The sequence below is a fragment of the Equus asinus genome, chromosome 17 (assembly GCF_041296235.1).
Source record: "Equus asinus isolate D_3611 breed Donkey chromosome 17, EquAss-T2T_v2, whole genome shotgun sequence".
Classification (NCBI taxonomy): Eukaryota; Metazoa; Chordata; class Mammalia; order Perissodactyla; family Equidae; genus Equus; species Equus asinus.
The window spans coordinates 45,330,908-45,351,637 of record NC_091806.1 but is presented as its reverse complement, the minus strand read 5'-3'; the positions used below and the strand labels follow the sequence as shown (position 1 = coordinate 45,351,637).

Here is a 20,730-nt window from a genome sequence, read left to right as displayed (position 1 = left end):
CATTTCTTAATGAACACCTGTTATATAATAGGTGCTGCTGGGGGTGGGGAGGCAAGACTGGGGAGTCTTTGGTGTGGGGTGTAATTAAAGCAGGTGAGATAACCAAGGGGAAGAGGACAGAGCCCCAGGGCCCTCTGGGCCCAGGTACACAGGTGCCCCGTCAGGGTCCTGAGCTGGCAGAGTGAGGCCTGGGATGGCACTTGGGGAGGAGCCCGCCCAGCTGAGAGGGTGGGAAGAGAGGAAGGCTTGCTGTGATGGAGGGAAGGCGGACAGCTGGAGGGGAGGTGGCGTTAAGGACGTGCTTCCTTCTGTTAATAAAGAACAAGCGGGTCTAACTGTTGGGATGGGGAGCCTCCTCGGGGTGGGGGCGGGGGAGTTCAGAGAGTCTGGGGAGGACGGTGGCTTTAGGAGCTTGGGTCCGTCTTCCTTGGTAACAAGAGAAGGGGTGGTGGGTGTGTGGGAGCAGTTTCCACCATGAGGGCTTCTATTGTGTCTGAAGTAGGAGGCGAGGTCATCTGAGAGCCAGGAGGAGAGAAGGAGCCCCAGAGCTCGAGGAGCATGAAGGAGATTTGAAATGAGACAGGGAAAGCAAGCGGACTAAAAACCTAGTAGGAGCAGTACAGAAGTCTTTACCCGGTACCTTCTAGCGTCAGTTGGTGGTGTAGGCTCCTGCGGGAGGCTGGTGGCTGCGTGCCCTGCACAGGTGTGAGCCTCTCAGCCAGGTGGGGCCCACACAGATGGCAGGGCTGGAGGATAGAGGTGCAGGTGGGCAGGAGAGGGCTTGATCGAAGAGCCCTGGAGTGCGCACAGGGTAGGGAAGAGAGGATGAGTCTGTGACCCGAGTGGGCCCCTAGCCAGGAAAAGCAGACGCGCCCAAGACCTGGGGGTGCTCCAATGCTCAGAACAGCAGAGCAGTAGCTGGACAGGCTCTCAGGGAGGAGAGGAGGTTGAGGTCAGAGGGCGGGCTCCCGGAACTTGGGAAGGTCACCTTCAATGATGACAAGGTCAGAAGGGGCCGGGGAGAGAGTCCTGGTTCTGAGAGACCAGGATGCTGGACAGAACTGAGGTCACCTCTCGGGAGCCTGCAGCGGGGCTCGGGGCCGCTGATCGCCGGCTGGTGCAGGCCCGGCCAGATCTGGAGTGTGAGTCACACGACAGCCAGGGTCCCTGCAGCCTGGGGCGCGCCTCTGCTGTGCAGACCGGGAGGCGACACAAGTGTAACCAGGCACCGAGGGGGCCCGACTCTGACCAGGGGTTTCTGGTGTTTTCCCCTGAAATGCAGCGTGGTCCCCGGGACAGTCGTCCTTCGTGGGCGGACTTGGGAGGCTGCCATCACGCGAGCGGGAAGCAGGGTTCTGTTTGCAGAAAGCGGACTCCCGTTCCAGAAGCCCCCTGCGAGGCGACAGGCTTCCCACCGTTCAGGTGTGTGTGTGACCAGCCTCGTGGGGACACGAGCCGAGCCGGCAGCTGATGGGGAAGGAGCAGACGGTGGTGGCTTCTTCCCGGCCCCTGCGGCGTGAGGGAGGCCCCTCCGGGGTCCCTCTCGCACAAACTCAGAGACCCTACCTCCTCCTCCTGCCGAGCTGCGTTGTGCTCCCTGGGGCCTCCAGGTGACCAGAGCTGACCCAGGAAAGGCCCCGCCTGGGGTCCTGCCGGGCTGGCTGTGTGAGCAGGGACACCCCGCTGCCCCTCTCGGAGTTGCAGCTGCCTCAGTTGTCCCCCAGGGGCGCAGAAGGCTGCACTTTGGGATGGTGAGGCTACAGTAGGAGCCCGCCAGTGGGCCGGGTGCCCAAGTCAGCAGTTCGCGTTGGCTGGCGTGGCCTGTGCCACCCCGAGTCTGCATGACACCTGGCCCTCACGGCCCTTCTCCCTGCCTCTGCCCCCTCCCTCACCGGCTGACGCAGGCTCAACTGGCCTTGCTCACATCCTTCTCCACCCCGACGTCCTAACCCGGCCGCTGGAGCGGGTCTCCACTGTCAACGTGGACGCAGCCTTTCCAGGTCTTTCCTCCTCTGGTCAATGCCTCTGTGTCAGACAAACCGCGCCTCCTCTGCCCACGGGACCCTGCTCCATCCCTGTGCCTCTCCTGCTTCCACGGGGGTCTCTCCGGACTCACTGCTCCCTTGACAATCTTCCCTACTTGAGCGCCAAATAGGTGCTAGACACCCAAAGGGCACAGATGATGGCAACTCAGCCCTCTCCCTCACAAATAGCAGGTACACAAGCAGCGAGAAAGCGTGATAGATGCTTGAATAGATGTCTGTGAGAAGCACTGAGGGAGTAAAGAGGAGGGTGACCCCATTTCTGCTGAGGAATCAAGGCAGGCTTCAGGGAGGAGATGAGATTAAGAAGGGTCTTGAGGGATGAATAGGAGTTCATAAACCCAAAGGGCGGAGAGGCAAACTGACACATGCAAAGGCCTGGAGATGGGGAAAGACAGAGTGTCCTCTGGGAAGGATGATGATAAGTTCTTGAGGTCAATCCAGAAGGTTTAAAAGGGGATAGGTGGGGCCAGCCTGCGGCGCTGAGGAGACTGGGTAGGGATGGGAGGGAGACGGGGAATCATTGGGATTATGGCGAGGCCTCTGGTCAGGCACCTCGGGAGCAGATTCTGTCTCCACCCCTTCCTGATGCAGCAGCCTCGGTCTCCTGCGCTGTAAAAGGGACACAATAGTCGTTTCCACCCCATTGAGGATTAAATAAAACAGCAAAACGATGAGTGGGCACCATCTCATCCACAGTGAGCATTCAGGGATTATTAGGTGCTTTTATTTCCTAGAGTCTAATTCCAGAGGCGTTTTCTCTGCTGCGCTCGCTGAAACACAGCCCCAGCCTGGGCCCCCAACCCTCTTCCTGGCCCCCGGTCCCAACTACGGCGCAGCCTTCCCGGGAGGCCAGACAAGAGAGGGCCGGGTCTCTCCCTGTGCAGAATGGCAAATGAACCCAGGGAGGGACAGTGCCTCGCCTGGGATCCCACAGTGACGGGCGGCCAGCAGACGTGGGTGGGCCTTGACCCAAGGTGGTCCCCCAGGCGGCGGTGGCAGGCAGCGCTGCTCCGAGCTCTGACTCAGCCGGGCAGCCCAGCCCTAACTGCTGTTGACACGTGATAACACGTGTTTGTTTAGCTGGAGCCACTCACCCAAGGGGTTAATGTTCAACTCCCCCGTCCCCCGGAGCCGTGGCAGGTTGCTGGGTGGCGAGACCCTCGCCAGCCGGGCTGTGCTTCCTCCCCAGACAGCGATGTGAGTCAGCCCGTGCCTTGGAGACGGGGGAAGTCTCCGGGAGTCCCTCTTGGGTCTTGGGGAACGCTGAAGGCTGGCAGGCTGGGCTCCTCATTGCTGTCCTAGGAGAAGGAGCCCGAGGCTCGGAGTGGGTCGCACCGCCAGTGTCACACAGCCCACAGGACTCCACCACATGGGGCAGGGCTGGGGGCCTGGGGAGCCCTGGGAGCCCCTGGTGGGTAGTGGCTGGAAGTATGTGGGAGGCTGCTGAGCCGCGGCTGTGGGGCTCATGGGGTTCGGAGGTCTTTGTCCCCTTGTCCCTCTGCCTGGCCCTCCCTCTGCCTACCCCTAACCCGAGCAGCTCCTTCTCCCCCCTCACGTCTCCTGACACAGCCCCCTCCCCCCCCATTCCCACCCCATCTTCTCTCTGCTCAGCCCTGATCCCTCCAGCCCCAGGGGTCAGACCCAGGGAGACCTGGCCAAGCCGCCAGCCGGTGGGGAAGGGAAACTTTCAGGCACTCCAGCCCCTGTCCTCAGGCTTGGCCGGGCAGGGTTCAAGGCTGCAGGCTGCCATCAGCCATGGGTGCCCTGGGCCAGCCTCTCCTCCTACCTCCCGGTGCAGCGGGGAGCCCAGGGGGCCATGCTGGGCAAAGGGGCTATGCCCAGATGTGAGCCCCAGGACCGCTTCACCCCACCCGTGACTCCTGCGGAGGGGGCTGGAAGCTGGGAGCAGGGCTGCTGGCTCTGTGTTGGGCCAGGGACGTGGCCTGAAGTCTGGGATGGGGAGGGGGGATGACCGACAGGGACATCGATGCGGGCAGCAGTCTCTCTCGCTTCCACCTGCTGCTGCCACGGCCTTCAGGCCGGGAGGGCGCGGTGGACCGGCAGGGAACACACTGTCCTCTGGCCAGCCCTCTGGCCCACCTCCGGGCACAGAAACTGCTGCTATTGGGGGCTCCCACGCAGCCCCAAGGGCTGGGCCGCTCCAGCACTGAGCTCAAAAACCCAGCCTCAGTGGGCCTCAAGGAACCTTCCCGGTCTACCTCTGGACAGCCCGGAAATACAGAGGGGGAAACTGAGGCCCAGCGACGGTCAGGGTGTGCACCGGACAGGGGCAGAGCTGGCTCAAGGATCAAAGACAACATCTTTCCTCCAGGCTGACCGCTTCCGCTGTGGGCAGGAAGAGAAAGCGTGATAGGCCGGGGCCGAGCAGGAGGCAAGAGAGCACCGGCACCCTCGCTGCCACCGAGAGAAGGAGGAAGAGGCGTGAGGTGGAGGGCTGCCCAGTGGGAGGCGAGGGGCCCTGGGGCAGTGCCCAAGCCCAGCGCCACCTACTTCTGAAGTTCCACCCAGGGCCCCGGGGACAGTCAGTGGGCACAGTGAGGATGCAGAGGGGCAGCCGGGCTCGCAGCCGGGCCTCGGTCAGAGAAGAGGCAGACCCGGGCAGCGTGGGGCAAGCTGGGGTGTAGGCCACACCCTATACCAGGCAGCCATCCGCCCAGTCAGGTAGACAGACTGCAGCCGGGGTGGCAGCATGTTACTGCCACGTGGCTTCCAAAGGCCTCTGTGTCAGTTGGCTTGAGAGGGGCCCGTGAAGATGAGCAGACCTTGGACTCTGGCCATTGGGCTGCGGAGGACCGGATTCTCCCTCCCCCAGCTTTGGCCACCCACAGACCGGCTGTCAGCAGGGCCACTCACTCCGGGATGCGATGCCTTCATTCACTCCCTCATTCATTCATTCATGGGGCGTTTGCTGAGCGTCCACTCTGCACCATGATCTACACTGGGTACCAGGGAATCCCCTGTCCCTGCCCTCGGGTTGTCCACAGTCCAACAGAGAGACAAACACCACACACACTGTAGCTGGGGCTCTGATGAGGGCAGCCCAGGGGACAAGGGACACAGGAGGCATCCTGGGGAGGGTGGCAGGCACAGCAGGGAAGGCTTCTCAGAGGAAGTGTCCATTGAGCTTGGTTTTAGGGGATGTGGAGTTGGGTCCTGGAAGCAGGGAGGGGCCTGGCCTACCCCAGGAGCAAAGCCCCAGCCAGCCTTTTACTGCATGCCCCCCACTCATTTACCCGCAACGGCCTCTTCCCTGGGCCGAGAGCTGAGGCCTCAGACGCGGCCCTGGACTGACATGATCTCCTTCTACAACCAAATCAGCATCCCCTTCACAACACGCCGAGATATTTCAAGAAGGAAATGGAGAGGTGCGTGGTGGGGTCATGAAACGCGGGCTCTGGGAGCAGACAGACCCGGGGTTGAGCCTGGGCTCAGCCACTTGCTGGCTGCAGCCTTCGTCTTTCTGAGCCTTGGTTTCCTCATCTGTGAAATGGGTGCCCGTGGAGCTTTGGTGAGGATTAGACGAGATGACCGGTTTAATGTGCCTGGCATTGGATCAGCTCTCCGTAAGCCCCAGATCTCGGCTGTGTAGGAGGCCCCCCGAGAACACCGAGGCTGGCACTCAGCATTGGTGTGGACGGAGGACCCGGAGACCTCCCGGAGAACATGCCTTCCTCCGCGGCTTCCTGGACCTGAGCTGAGTGTCAGCTGCTTCAGCACGTCCCTGCTACCTCCTCCAAAGTCCGCCCGACCCCTGCTGCCAAGGAGGCAAAGAGGAAGGGACCAGGGACAGGCTTGGGCCCTGGGTTCCCTTGTCATGGTCATTCGCTACGTCCACCTGCTCGAGGTCAGCCCCCTTCTTTGGAAAAGGTCACTTCCCTGTTCTCAGTCCACGTGGCTCAGGGTGGACCAGCCTCCCAAGCCCTCCAGCCTGAGTGCAGGGCTGGCCAATCCAGAGGGCGTGTCCCCTGGACACTGTGACAGTCTAGGGATGGACATATGACCAAGCTGGGCCAACACAGGGCACCTTTGGGATTTAGCTGGGGCCCGAGGGGAGGAGGGGGGAGCTCTCTCCCCCAGGGTTGCTCCACGGGTGGGACATGAGCCTGGAGCCGCTGCTCACCTTCTTGCCACCATGAGGCGCTTGCCAGCATCCCCAACTTCTTCCAGTGCCTTCCTTACCAGGTCCTGTCTCAGGCACGGTGCAGCCAGGAAAACAGGATTTCAAGCAGAGAAGGATTGAATCCAGGCTTTTAGGCGCTTCTAGAACCCCTGAAAGAGCTGGAAGAGTGAAGAGCAGGCAGCACCCCCCGCCCCGACCTTGGTGTTTGGAAATCAGGAAGTGCCGGAATTGCAGGTGCCCCTGCACCACAACGGGGTAAGCCACTGGAAGACCCCTAGAAGTCACTGGCCAAGTGTCACATCTGGCAAAGCCCACACGGCCATCACTGCCTCCCTCCAGCCTTCCAGAGCTCAAGCAAATACCTGTGATTGAGAGACTCTAACCTGGAACCCTGCCGCAGGGGACTCTGGGAAATGTAGTTCTCAGGCTTCTGGCCCCTGCAATATATGGCAGCTGTAGAGGAGGGAAATGAGGCTGGAAACAGGCCCCCTGGCCTGATGAGGTCTGCACAGCCCCAGCACAGTGGTGCCCCCCACCCTGAGGCATGGTATGTTGCCTCCCAACCACAAAATCCTGGGCCAATCGCCAACCTCCCCCATGCCTGTCTCCTGGCCACCCACCCCTCCGGGCTAACGAGAGGATTTTGTGTGATAATCCTTGTAGAAAGCTTAGCACAGGGGGCCTTGGTGCCCAGGAAGCCTCGACCAACACTGGCTGTGGTCGGCAGCATAGGACGCTTCTTTGGGGAGGAGCCCCGGCCACTTTGTTGAGCTGTCCGCTATCTGATGTGCCTTCTGCAATGTGGAGTTCCCCGCGGTGGAGGGCTTGGTTGGGGTGGGGACCACAGTCCTGTCCCCCACTCTCTAGCCTATAGGCTCAGGCTGTGCATTCCTCCACCAAGAGTCAGGGACCACAGGAGCTCTTTCCTGTGGCTGTGACTGCAGCGTCCCACGGTGACACTGTCCCTGGTGATGTCAGTGGTGGCCACACTGGCCCACAGAGCAGCCTGTTCCTAGAAACCCAGGCTTTGGGCAGCCTCCTGCCTCTTCGAGCTCCTTCTTTCCAAAACAGGTTTCCCGCCCTCCCCAGGGGCTGGGAAGAGCTCTCCCCGAGAGCCTTCCAATAAATCCTTTTCTTCCTAAGGTAACCTGAATCGGTGTCTGCTGCGTCAAGAGATTTTCACATATTGAGTATATGGGGTAACTATTCGGGTTCAAACTGATTCAGCTTGAACTGAGAAGGCTGACTTAAGGACTATCCAAAGTACCCTGTACTCTGCTTTAACCGTTAAAGTATGCACTCCTTTGAGATAAGAATGTGTACTTCCCCTCCTACGCCCGATTGGTGACGCCCGATTGGTAACACCCGTGTTAGTCCCTTTCCTGACATCAGGGTCATGTTGACCTGCAATTTGCAACTAAATTCCTCTTTGAAACTTTGAAAATGTATGTTGGGTGTGTTGTTGTTGTTGTTGTTGGTGGTGGTGAGGAAGACGGGCCCTGAGCTAATAATATCTGTTGCCAATCTTCCTCTTTCTGCTTAAGGAAGATTGTCACTGAGCTAACATCTGTGCCAATCTTCCTCTATTTTTTTGTATGTGGGATGCTGCCACAGCATGGCTCCATGAGCAGTGTACAGCTCTGCACCCGGGATCCAAACTTGTGAACCCTGGGCCACTGAAGCAGAGAGTGGGAATTTAACAACTACGCCACCGGGCTGGCCCTCCCTGGGTATGTTTAATGTATGTTCTTTTTTGGTTTTTTTTTGAGGAAGACTGGCCCTGAGCTAACATCCGTGCCCATCTTTCCATCTTCCTCTACTTTATGTGGGCACCTGCCACAGCGTGGCTTGCCAAGCGGTGCATAGGTCTGTACCCAGGATCCGAACCAGTGAACCCCACGCCGCCAAAGTAGAATGTATGAACTTAACCACTGTGCCACGAGGCCGGCCCCTATTCTTTGTTCTAAAAAGATATAAGACATGTACTGAAAACCACACTTCTCCAGAACGCTTTCCTCCTTCCTGAAAAAGGCCTTCCCAGGTTATAATCCTCACCCTGGCTCAAGTAAAACCTTATCTCTCTTATCTATAGACTGGTTATTGGTCATTTTGCATGGACACCTGTCTGCAACCAACTGATCCACCCTGAACAGTCCGTGGCCAGTGGCCGTGGGGCTGTGGCTGTCACATCAATTCTGGGGGAAGACGTGTGGGCCAGTAAGAGTGAACGGGGATGCGTCCAGAGATGGGAAAATGGAGCCACTGAAGGTGGTATCTTCAAAGAACATTTCAAGTGGCTTGGGAAAATGCTCATGGTATATGTCAGTTGAAGTATAATTTACACAAAGTCCACAAGTTTTAACACACAACTTAATTATTTTGGATAAGATTATTTGGTCCAAGATTATTTTGGACAAGTTACACCTGTGTAACTACCACCCAGCTCAAGACATAGGACATTTCCAGTCCCCAGAAGGCTGCCAAGTGGCCCCTCCCAAACGATACCTCCCCAGCGGAGACCAAGATCCTGACTTCCAATCCCGTCAAGTAGCTCTGTTGTTCTAGAACCTCATAGAAACGGGATCAGACAGTGTGCATTCTTCTGTCTGCCTTCTCAAACCCCACGTTAGGGCCATGAGATTCCTTCAGCGTGTTGTGTACACTCTTCATTGCTGTGCAGTATTCAGTTGTGTGAATACACCACTATTGGTTTACACACTCTACTCGCATTGGGCACTTGGGTTGTTTGTTTCTTTTCTTTTTTTCCTGCAGAGGAAGATTTGCCCTAAGCTAACATCTGCTGCCAATCTTCCTCCCTTTTTCTTCTTTTTTTTCCCCCTCAAAGCCCCAGTACATAGTTGTGTATAGTTGTAAGTTCTTCTATGCGAGCTGCTCCCACAGCATGGCTACTGACAGACAGGTGGTGTGGTTCCCCACCCAGGAACCGAACCCGGGCCGCTGAAGCAGAGCACAGCGAACTTTAACCACTAGGCCATCAGGGCTGGCTCTGGGTTGTTTCTTATTTGGGGCTACAATGAAGGGTGCTGCTGGGCACCATTCACGCATGCCTGTTGGTGGACGTAAGCACTTGTTTGTACCCGGTATATATCCAGGAGTGACGTGTGGATGCCCACAATCCAACTCTTTCTCCACAGTTTGTTAGGAAAAATTTCAAATCTACAGAGAATTTGAAAGAATTGTTCAATGAATCCTATAAATGCTCACCTTGGATGCTGCAATTAACATTCTACTCCAGCTGCCTTATCGTATCTCCGCCCATGTGCCCATCGCTCCAGCCATCCATTACTCTATCTACTTTTGTTGATGCAACAACATAATTTTAAGGGGAAAAAAAAGCAGGATATAAAATTATCTAAAAGCCCAGACTCAGAGAAACCGGGTGGAAATGCAGCAAGCCCCCAGTGGCCACAGTGATCTCTGCCTGGTAGAAGCTTTTATTTTTCTTTTCAGTGTTTCCCAAATTTTCTGCAGCGAATTTCTAGTAATTTTTTTGATCAAGAAAAAAATCCATGGGGCTGGCCCGGTGGCGCAGCGATTAAGTTCACACGTTCTGCGTCAGCGGCCTGGGGTTCGCTGGTTCGGATCCTGGGTGCGGACATGGCACCGCTTGGCAAGCCATGCTGTGGTAGGCATCCCACGTACAAAGTAGAGGAAGATGGGCACGGATGTTAGCTCAGGGCTAGTCTTCCTCAGCAAAAAGAGGAGGATGTTAGTTCAAGGCTGATCTTCCTCAAAAAAAAAAAAAAAGGAAGAAAAATATCCGTTTTCAATAAAATAGGAGGTTTGTCTTTTATAGGACTGGAATTTCTTTCTTTGGGGAAGGGAGGCAGTGGAGAGATGATCAGGGTGAGGTGGGAGGAGAAGGAGCTCAGGGAAGAAGCAGGTACCAGGTGGAGAAAGGAGAGGAGGAATACGTTGGGGGAAGGCCATACTCTCTGGGCAAAGTCCTGCTTGCCTCTCCAGAAGACAGCACTGTGGTTACCAAGCACTTACCGGGGCAGAAAGAATGGTGCCCCAGCTGGTCCAGCAGCCCCTGCGGGCTCTGGTCAGTTGGCAGTTTCTGAGTCCAGCAGGGGCTTGCTCAGTCCTGGAAACAGGGCTCGAGCTCCCCGGGAGAAGAAAAGATAGGTGTGAAGAAAGTAGAACATGGCCAATTGCCCCCAAGCCTCCTGCCCCTAAGAGGTGTGAGCTGGAAAAAGATGATCCATAAAAGGGGGGAGAGTCACGGGCAGCACCTAAGAGGAAACTTGGGAGAAGGTAACGAACGAAGGGACAGGGGTACTGTGCTATGCTTTGGTGTTTCTTTCTATGAAAAGCTTTCAGAGATATGCAAATGACCAACCAGCGCATGAAAAGATGCTCAACCTCACTCCTCATTAGGGAAATGCAAATCAAAACTACAAAGAGATACACTTCACACCCATTAGGATGCCCACTATAAAAAGAAAATGCAGAAAACAATGAGTGTTGGTGAGGCTGTGGAGAAATTGCGGGAATGTAAAACGGTGCCACTGCTGTGCAAAACAGTATGTGGTTTCTCAAAAAATTAAGCATAGAATTACCATTTCATCCACACTTCCACTCTGGGGTCTATACTCCAAAGAATCGAAAGTAGGGGAGCCAACCTGGTGGCATAGTGGTTAAGTTTGTGCATTCCACTTTGGTGGCCCAGGGTTCACAGGTTCGGATCCCAGGCATGGACCTACACACCACTCATCAAGGAATGCTGTGGTGGCGACCCACATATAAAATAGAGAAGAGTGGAACAGATGTTAGCTCAGGGCAAATCTTCCTCACACACACAAAAGAATAAAATTCTGATACATGCTATAACATGGATGAACCTCAAGGACATTTCACTAAGTGAAATACACCAGATAAAAAAAAAGACACATATTGTATGGTTCCACTTACACGAGGTCCCTAGACTAGAGAAATTCACAGAGACAGAAAGTAGGATGGTGGGTGCCAGGGGCTGGGGGATGGGGATGGGAGCTTTTAAAGGGCACAGACTTTCAGTTCTGCAAGGGGAGAAGAGCGCTGGAGGTTGGTTGCACAACAATGAGAAGTACTTAACATTCCTGAACAGTACACTTAAAAACGTTTAAGATGGTAAAGTTGGTCAGCTCAGACAAGAAAGAGCAACCTACTGGGACAGGCAGTAGGACCGTGTGAGGACCCACTTGGCTCATGGTCATGAATTTAAGGGAAAACCAGTTGAACCACTTATCCTCCAGACTTTCAGGGGCAGTTGAGAAGGGCAGGTAAAAAGGAGCCAGTTGGTTTCCCCCCGCCCCTGTGGGGGTTTGCGGGGTGACTACAACAGAGGAAGGGAGTGATGTGTTAGGCTAGGCCAGCTGCTATAACAAATAGCCCCCAGTCTCAGCAGCTGAACACTTAAAGCTTTGCTTCTGGCTCACACAAAATCCTTGTAGACATTCCTGGTCAGGCATCTCTCCTCCACTGGGTAATTCTGGGATGCAGGCTCTCTCCTTCTCGTGATGCTGTTGTCTTCACCTTGCATCTCCCTAGGTCACCCCAAAAGAATAAGAGTGTGGGGAAGGCATACCACATATTTAAGGTCCTTGGCCCTGATGGGACACGTTAGTCCATTCACGTGGTGGGCAGGTAGCCTTCCATGTGGTGATCCAGGGACCCAGGCACCTTGGGGCTACTGCCACTGTCCTGGCTTCTTCTCTTGGATCCTTCGCTGCTAGTGAAAGACAGGGGAAGCGGGAGGGCAGAGGGGCTCTCCCAGGAGAAGTGACCTATGTAAGGAGCCACGTGGTCCTAGCCCATTGCAAGGGGGTGGGGGCCTGGGGAATGTGGTCTTCCTGTGCGTCCGAGAAGGAGAAGCGTGCCCCCAGAGTGAAAGGACTCATGGTCTCTACCAGGAGGGGCAAGCGAGGTTATGAGGGGCTGGGATCTACACTGGGGATGGGGGGAGATGAAAGCTGGAGGGAGGACCTGCTAAATCGGTAAACAGAGGGTGGAAGGGAGTCGGAAATTGTAGCCAGGGAGGGTCCCAGTGGAGAGCCCTAAGCTCAGAGGACGGGAGCTGCTGGACCCAAAGTGGGAAGCTCCAAAACAAATTTGGGGGCAGAGCTATTTCTAATAAGGTGCAGAACTTGGCAGCTGGCATCTGTGGAAGAAAGAGGGTAGAGGTGCAGGTAGATGGGATGACAGAAGCCTGGAGCACAGTGTTTTTTCCTTTAACGCTCTGGCTGGGGGCCAGGCTCCGTTCTAAGCTTGTCGTAACTATTCACTCATTTAATCCCTCTAACAACCATCCGAGGTGGGGACTCACATTGTCCCCGTTTTACAGGCAAGGAACCGAGGCACAGAGAGAAGAATCGCCTGTCCGGCGTCAAGTAGCAAATAAGGGGTGGGACTGGGATTAGAACTCGGGTCGTATGGCGCCACCACCTCGGGAATCTTCAATCCGTCCATCCACTCATGGACGCACCTACAACGTGCAGGCACTGAAGGAGAAAGAGGGACTGAGGGGTCAGTAGACGCGGGCGGCCAGGACAGGAGAGGGTGGGGGTCTCCGGGCGTGAGCCCCAGGGGCGCCGGGCTTTGCCGGAGGGCTGCGCGGATCCTCGGCCTCCGTCTGGAGGCTTCTCCGGAGGATCGGCTGATCCTCGGCTGCAGCCAGGATTAGTCCTGCCTCCGGGGATGGGGAACCTTTGCCCGGTTACTAGGGGCTCTCTGCCTAGGGCCCTCCTCCCTCCCCTCCCCCGGCCCAGCCGGCGTCGCAGCCTCGGGCTGTTCCTTGTTGCTGTCGTTGTAAAAATAAACACTAATTGCAAAGGCAGCTTCATCAAGCCTGGCGAAGGAAAACGGTGAATGCCTTAGCTGCTGCCAACTGAGTTTTAGGGGGTGATTCCCACCAGGTCCCGAGAGGGGCGGGGGGACTTGTAAAGCAGGGAGGCCCCGCAGTTGACAGCGGTCAAGCTGGGACGCTCCGCAGAGGCGGGGCGGCTGAGGTCGGTCTGGGGCCTGGGGACCCCACCTCCGCGCAGGCCCCGCCCACGTCCTCCCGCCCACGTCCAGTGCGCGGCTGTCCCCCAGGTTTTCCCCGCACCTGCCGCTCCGCCCAGCGCCTTCTCCCACCGCGAGCGAGGGGGCGCAGGAATCCCGTCGGGCCGGATTCCTTACCCGAGGACAGCACCTTGGCCCAGGCAGCGGGGCTGGGGGAGGAGAGTCGGGCCACAGCCTCCCAGGACCCAGCGGATCTTCCAAGGGCGGCTTCCTCCTTCTCCTTCATCCCTCCTGCCTGTCGCCGCTCCACCCCCTGTGCCCTGTGGGACAGGCCAAGGTCACATAGAGGGTCGTCACTGGGGCCCCACCGACCTCTGAGTGGCTTCTTCAGGTCAGGGTGGGGTTGGCAGCTGCCAGCTGCCTTGCTTCCCTGTCAGTCACAAGGAGGGGTTGGAGACACCGCTAGGGATGGCAAGTGCCCCTAGGAAGAGAGACCCTTCCAGGAGGTAGGAGCCAGACCCTGGGTTGGGAGAATGGGGACTGTGGATGGCCCAGCGGCAGCATGGCATCCTGGGTAAGCAGAGCCAGTGACTCCTGCCTGTGCCAGTGGCCTCAGCTTGCTCATCTGCACAAGGGGTCCTTGGGTCATGCTGGTCCTTCTCCACGGAAAGAACCATCCCAAGGCCACCTGGCACAAGTGTAGCCTGCAGGACCCAGGGCGGACGGAGGGGAGAGGAGCCCAGTGAGGGTGCAGTGCCTGAACCAAGGTTCCTGACTTCTAGTCCAGGAGTCTCATCCTCATGGTGTGACTTCCATCATAATTGGGACCTTGTGAAAATGCATTTATTGTGTTACAAAAGTAATACATACAGGGCACAAAACCACAGGACAGGTTTTCACCAACTTTGGAAAGTGAGTTTGGAAGGTCTGCTTTAAAACACAGGCTATGGGAACACGGGGAATTCATTCCGGGAATTCTAGGGGTCACTTCCAGCAGGTGGTGGCCCTTGGCCATGGGCCAGGGTCTACCTCAGGGGCCCCAGGAGGGCCTCCGATTTAGATTTTGGTGTCATCTCTAAATAAGGATAATCCGATTGTCACAGAGATATGTGGTCAGGCTTGAAAAATGTTCTTTACACCATACCCCTCCCCACTATTATCTGGTGAACAGTAAAACTGTCTTTTATGAGACCTTTTGCATGTATGTTAAAAGCATCAATTTTTTCAACACAAGTCTTTCAAATATGCCTCAGTTTTGACACTCCTGTTAAGATATTTCTTCATTTTTGAGAGTCCAGGAGCCTCAAAGAATGGAAAAGGCCCCAGGCCCCGTCAGACCTCTGGGAGGCCCGCACAGCCCTCACTGCCAGAGCTCCCACAGGCTTTGCTCTCCCAATGGCACTTGGGATGAGTTGCTGCAAGGCCACCCTTACTGACAACACGCAATGGCTGCTCTCTGCCAGCTTCTGGGAATCCAGCTAAGAATCAGTAGAAGGGCCCAGCTACCCTTTGTGGGGCCCTGACTCTGTGCCCAGCCCTCTCCCCGCTGGTTTCAGTGACTTCCACCAACAACCCTGTAGGTTAGGAACAATGATCTCCATCTGGCTTAGAGAGGTAGGTGAATTGTCCAAGCTGACATGCTGGGTGGAAGCACTAGCGTCAAAGACAGGTTTTACTCTTTTCACACTTAATACTCAGGATCCCTGCAAATGGGGGGTTGGGGGTAAGGTCTGTCCCATCCACTGGACATGCAGGTGTTCAAGTCACCTGCTTTCACTAAACCATCAGGGCCCTAGGCCCCGCCTGTGGCCCCAAGTCGCTAAGGCTGGGTGTAAGGCAGAAGGAGGCCACCAAATAAGACCACACGTGGGCTCAGAGACCTCCAGGAAGCTACAGTCTCTAGCTGGCTGACAGAGCATCCCGGGCTGGGGCCAAACCCCAGCCCTCTGTGAAGGAGCCCAGCTCCATGCCAGTCTGCTGGTGGCAGCTGTAACCCAATCTTGAGCATGTAGGATTTCAGCCTGTTGGCCTCTCTGTGTTCACATCAATATTTTAAGGCTCAGTACTGAAGATGGGGCGCCTGGTCCCAGGTGTAGCCTGGAAGGAGGTGAGCACAGCCCAGCCATGGCTTTCCATCTCCAGCCCTCTGGGGAACCCCCACTGCGCCAAGCTTCCTGTGCTTCCTGGGCCAAAGGATGCACTTTTGGCGCAGAAGGATGAGGCGTCCTTGCATTCAGGGAGGAGTGCTGGCTGAGTTCCTGGGGTTCTGCCCTTCCTAGCTGCTTGCTTTGGACAAATGTTTCACCTCCTGGTGAAGTTCAGCCTTCTCACCTGGGAAATTAAACGCTAACACACTCACCTCACTGCTGGTTGTGCAAGTTCAAGGATGCTGGGGACAGGTGCCGGGCTGGGCACAGGACCTGCTCCGACCAAGTGCTTGACAAGTGGTCCCTTCATTGGGGGAGGCAGACTTACAAACCCCTTCCTTGGAACAGGCCTTGCAGCTGGAGTTAGCGGCAGGGCTGGGGCCCATGAGTGGACCCCTCTATGCCCCGGGGAAGCCCCTGGTCTGCCCAGTGAGCGGCCCTGGGGACTTCCTGGTGCAGCCCCTCAGGCCAGACCAGTTTGTGGGAATGCCAGAGTGTGGAGGGACCTGCCAATCTCCCCCTCCCGTCTCTCCTGAGGCCCATCACCCCCACCCTCTGGGTCTGCTCTCAGAATTCCCCATCAATCAATGAGCTTTGGCCAATGTTTTTGTCTCAAAAGAGAAGATTCTGTAATTGGAACACCCTCTTCCCAGCATCAGTACCTGTCTGTAGCAAATTTCTCTCCAAGCCTTGTCCATTTGTGCACAAATGTCCACATTTTGGTGACCAGAATGTATATTCCCATTTGAATTCTTTTCTTATATGACATTGTCTTCCTAGGCTGAGTCGCTCTGAGTGTGTGCATTATTCATTACCAAATGCCAAGCCGCAGCCAGAGAAGGTATGCCATGCCGTGCGCTGCATCTAACGACACAGGGTGCCTCCTGCTTGCTGCACACTTTGCATGCATCCTCTCATTCCCAACAACCCTATGCCCTGAGATTATAATTCCCATTTTACAGTTGAGGAAACTGAGGCTCGGCTCAAAGTCATTCAGTTAGTAAGTGCTGAGCCAGGACCTCATCCATTCAGCAAATATTTCTGAGTGTTTACAAACATCAAGGCACCGGCGGAGAGAACAAGATATTCAAGGTCCCCACTCTCCCAGAGGGTCCAGTCTGGTGGGCAGACCGACAATACGCAATAAAACAGACAAGGGTGAGGGGAGAGGGTGGTAGTGGGGTGGAGCAGGAGCCAGGCGCAGCTGTGTTCCTCACTCTCCAGGGGAGCCAAGCCCTCGGGCTAGCACATGAAACTTGTGAAAAGTGAACTCTCCCTACGAGCCTCATCCTGGTCACATTTAACTCCTGTCTCATACACCAGCATGTGGGCCCAACAGCCCTGAAAGCCCCAGTGCAGGGCGCCGGACATTTAGGTTATTTCCAGCTTCCTCCAAATCGAGATCATGTGGCAGCGGACAGTTTTAAGCATGGGGCTTTTGGGTTCGGATGGGACTTCTTTTCTTGGGAGGGTCTTGGGAATGGAGCTGCTAGCTCAAGAGTTATGAGCACATGGATCGCTCTGGGTCTCTCCCTTTGGATAGTGACGTCTGGCGCTTTCTCTGAGCACCGACTGCGTGCCAGCCTTGCCTTCATTATACGTCCTCACAGATGACTCTGGAAAGTTGGTTCGATTATGCCAATGCAGAGAGGCTTAGCCGAGGCACTTGACTCCTTCTCAACCTCTCAAAGCCCAGCTCAAACAGCCCTGGGGAGGCTCCCCCACTTCTATGGGCAGGATTAGTCTTTTTTCATGTAAAACCTATTATTTTAGCATTACTATATGCCACGCTTCCTCAGCCTCGGCCCTGGTGGTTTTGCCCCAGCGCCAAGGGTGGGCCCTGATTGGCCAAGCCAAGGATGGGCCAAAGAGAGCCACATCCGGGACTTTCCTTTGACTGCAGGGGAGAGAAGTTTGTATCTTGTGGATGTGGCGCTCTTTACACAAGGAGCCAAGACACCTGCCTTGCCCCTCACTTAGCCAACGGAGCTCGGCCGAGGCACTCAGCCTCTGGAGGACTCAGTCTCCACATCTATTAAATGGAAGCAATAAAAGATACAACTTCTCCAACAACTTTAATGAGGCAACTTCTTAGTCCCACAGGGAACGGCAATCCCAGGCAGGCGCCTGTGGGTTCTCAGAGCCCAAACCAACAGATGCCACAAAAAGATATTTTGAATGATACAGGCTCACCCCCTCTAGTGTCCCTTCCTCCTGGCCAGGTTCCTGTCATTCCTCTGAGATTATCAGGCTGGTGCCAGGAGACAGTGGGAGAAAGAGCCTGTCACCTGGGCAGGCCAAGGGGGGCACCCCTCTCCCTGCGGGCTGGTATTTTTAGACGAAGCCCTTGGCTATTTTATCTATGTGGTCTGACTGGAGACCTTGATTTCTCAGCTTTTCAAACATCCAATGGGACTCTCGCCTGGCCTCCCTCTTAAACACCGGGGCTGCTGCCAGCCCCCTCCAGTTCAACATGCAGGCCCACCTCCACGGCTGTCTCGTCGAAAGCCCCCTTTCATTACAATCCTTTTGTTCAGTAAGACCATTTTTCTCGGAGCAAGTTCAGCCAAGTACACACTCTTTAAAAAGAGATTTTTTGCTTCTGGCAGACTGTGAAATCCCCGCACAGAAGCCATTTCCTGTGCGCCAGGCGCTCGCTGAATTTCCTAACCTACCAGGGAAACCTCCTGTCCCGACTCCTGTCCGGGAAAACAGAATCCGGAATTTTTCTATTTATTGTGCCCCATTTACTTCCAGGAAAGATCGGGGAGTGGGGTCAAAGAGGAGTGAGGGACTCGGGGCTGTGTGGCCAACGGGAGCAGGGGCCCCGGCCCCCTCTGCGGGCAAAGGTGCGTTGGTCACAGTCACGCGGCGGCCTCCAGCGTGGACGGGCGGGGCGGCGTCTGCAAAGCGGGCAGCCCCGTGGCACTCACCTTTGGCCAGTGTCCCGGGCAGCGACCGGGATGCCGCCCCGCCCGCCCCGCGCATCCAGGCCCCGGCGTCCTCAGCACCACGGACAGGGAAACTGAGGCTGCTCGAGGCCTCATGGGCTGGGCCGGCTGCGCGGTATTGAAACCAACCGCCTCTTCCTCCTTGCGGGCCCCGGTGTCTGACCCGGGGGCAGTCATTCCTTCGGCTCCGGCTGGACGGGGCGTGGCGCGGCTCGCAGGGAGCTGAGCCGACGCTGGGAAACGTTATAAAAACACACCCGCGGAGCTGCGGCCGGAGGCGCCTCTCCCCAAGGTCACGCGGCAAAGAAGCCAGCCTCCAGGCCCGGCTTCCTGCCTGTCCCCCGCCACGCCCCCGCCGCTGATGGCCTGGGGCGTCCAGGAAAGCTTGGGCCCCCAGAGCCCAGTCCCGGGCCCCCCGAGACGCTGGGACCTGCCCCCGCCCGCTCTCCGGACGCCCCCGCGCCTCGCGTGCTCCTCTCCACCCCCGCGGCCCCGGGCACCCGCTTGACGCCCCGCCCCCCGCGGCCGCGGCGCCCGGGGCGGGGGCGTGCCGCAGCCAATGGGGAGGCGGCGTGGCGAGGGCGGCGGCGGTTGTGATGCGTCGGGCCGGCGGGCGGCAGCCAATCAGCGGCGGGCGCGAGGGCGGGCTGAGACGCGGGCGGCGCTCCGCGTGCGGCGGCGGTATAGGAGCGAGCGCCGCGGCCAGCAGAACCAGCCGAGCGCCGCCGCCACCGCGGCCGCCACACACCCGCCGCCCTCGGCTCCGTGCAGCCGCCGCCGCCGCCGCCCCGCGCCCGCCCGCCGCCGCCGCCCCCGGCCGGCCCGTCCGCGAGCCAACGAGCGGCCTGCGCGCCCGGCCTCCGGGAGGGGGGCGCCCGGCCGGACCCTGAGCCTCGCCCTCTCGCGCTGCGGCCCCCCGCGCCTGCTCGGCCGCCTGCCCGGCATGAAGACCAAGTTCTGCAACGGGGGCGAGGCCGAGCCCGCGCCGCTCGGGCTGCTGCTGAGCTGCGGCGGCGGCGGCGGCGGGGGCAACGCGGCCCCGGCGCCCGGCGTGGGGCAGCCGCGCGACGCCGCCAGTGACCCCGAGCCCAAGCAGCGGGGCGGCCGGCAGCCCCCGCTCGCGCTGCCCCCGCCGCAGCCGCCGCTGCCGCTGCCCCCGCCGCCGCCGCCGCCGCCCCCGCCGCCCCCGGCCGACGAGCAGCCCGAGCCCCGCACGCGGCGCAGGGCCTATCTGTGGTGCAAGGAGTTCCTGCCCGGCGCCTGGCGGGGCCTTCGCGAGGACCAGTTTCACATCAGTGTCATCAGGTCGGTGGCGGCGCTCCGGGGCGGGCGGGCGGGCGGGCGCCGCCAGCCGCTGGCGGGTCAGGTGACGCTGGCGGGGGCTGCGGGCCCGGGCCGGGGGCGGGGCCTGCGGGCCGGGGCGGGGAACCGGGCCGGGGGAAAAGCCACCTCTCCCGAACCCTTGTGAAATCCAAGCCAGATCCCGCGAAACGGGCCCCGCGACCGCCCAAGACCTTCCAGCAGGCGGGCTGTTGAGACAGTATCGGTGTCATGGGAAAACGGGTCTCTTCCAAGGAGAACAGTACCGATCAGTCCCAAAATAAGTTGCGTCCAGAAGCTTAAAATCTATCTAGAGAGTCCCTTTGCGCTTTAAGGCCTTGAATGAAGGCGGGGTGCTGTGGCTTTAAAAGAAAATCGCTTATAACTTTTGCGTGGAGTTCCATGAGTCCACGATTTGATTATTTTTTCCCTCTGCAGGAGTCATTTGTCAGTGGTACAGGGACGACCTTTGCTCGTTCCCCACCAACGCTGTCCAGACATGTAGACATGTAGGTGTATTAGTAGCCAAAGTTAGGAGGTGTGGCTCCAGGAATAACCAAGAGTAAGGTGGGAAGATTTTTTTTAAGCTTAAAAATTTTTAACCGTAAATGTAAATTACAAAACGTGTATGTCTGTGCATTCAGACTTAACAGGAAAACAAAGACTCCCTTGATTTTTGTTGCCACCCTGTTCCCATGAGATAACCATTTACCATTTAGCCTGCATCTTTCTATTTAGACCTTTAAAATGTGTCTTTTTCTGCTAGTTTTCTTGTAACTGGCTGACCAGGCTGCGTGCAGTACAGTGATGTGCCCAGGGACGACATTCCGGTCAATGACAGACCACATATATGAAGGTGGTCCTGTAAGAGTAGCACCATACGGCCCAGGTGTGTCGTAGGCTCTACCCTCTAGGTGTGTAAGCGCACACTAGGATGTTCGCACAACGACATCACCTGATGAGGCATTTCTCAGAAGGTATCCCTCTCGTTTGTTAGTCGAGCCATGACTGTTTCTAGAAACTGGTTGGCTCGCTGCCACCGATAATCCCCAAATCCAATTTTAGTCACTTGATTTCCTTTTCCGTGCCCCGTCTTTCACCAGAGCTGCAAATACAACACC

The 20,730-nt window shown here is 57.3% G+C and overlaps 1 protein-coding gene across 3 annotated transcripts in view; it reads left to right on the top strand.

The window, feature by feature from the left end:
* Positions 1-18,964: 18,964 nt before the first annotated feature.
* Positions 18,965-20,730, top strand: part of CHKA (choline kinase alpha) — a 52,606-nt gene continuing 50,840 nt past the window's right edge. For 2 of the 3 annotated variants that reach the window (XM_070488287.1, XM_044762466.2), the window contains exon 1: positions 18,968-19,594. In XM_070488287.1, coding sequence (XP_070344388.1) covers positions 19,233-19,594 — 362 coding nt within the window. In that variant the 5' untranslated portion in view covers positions 18,968-19,232. Of the gene's footprint in view, positions 19,595-20,730 lie in introns of all 3 variants that reach the window. The other variant, XM_070488288.1, reaches the window with a different exon arrangement.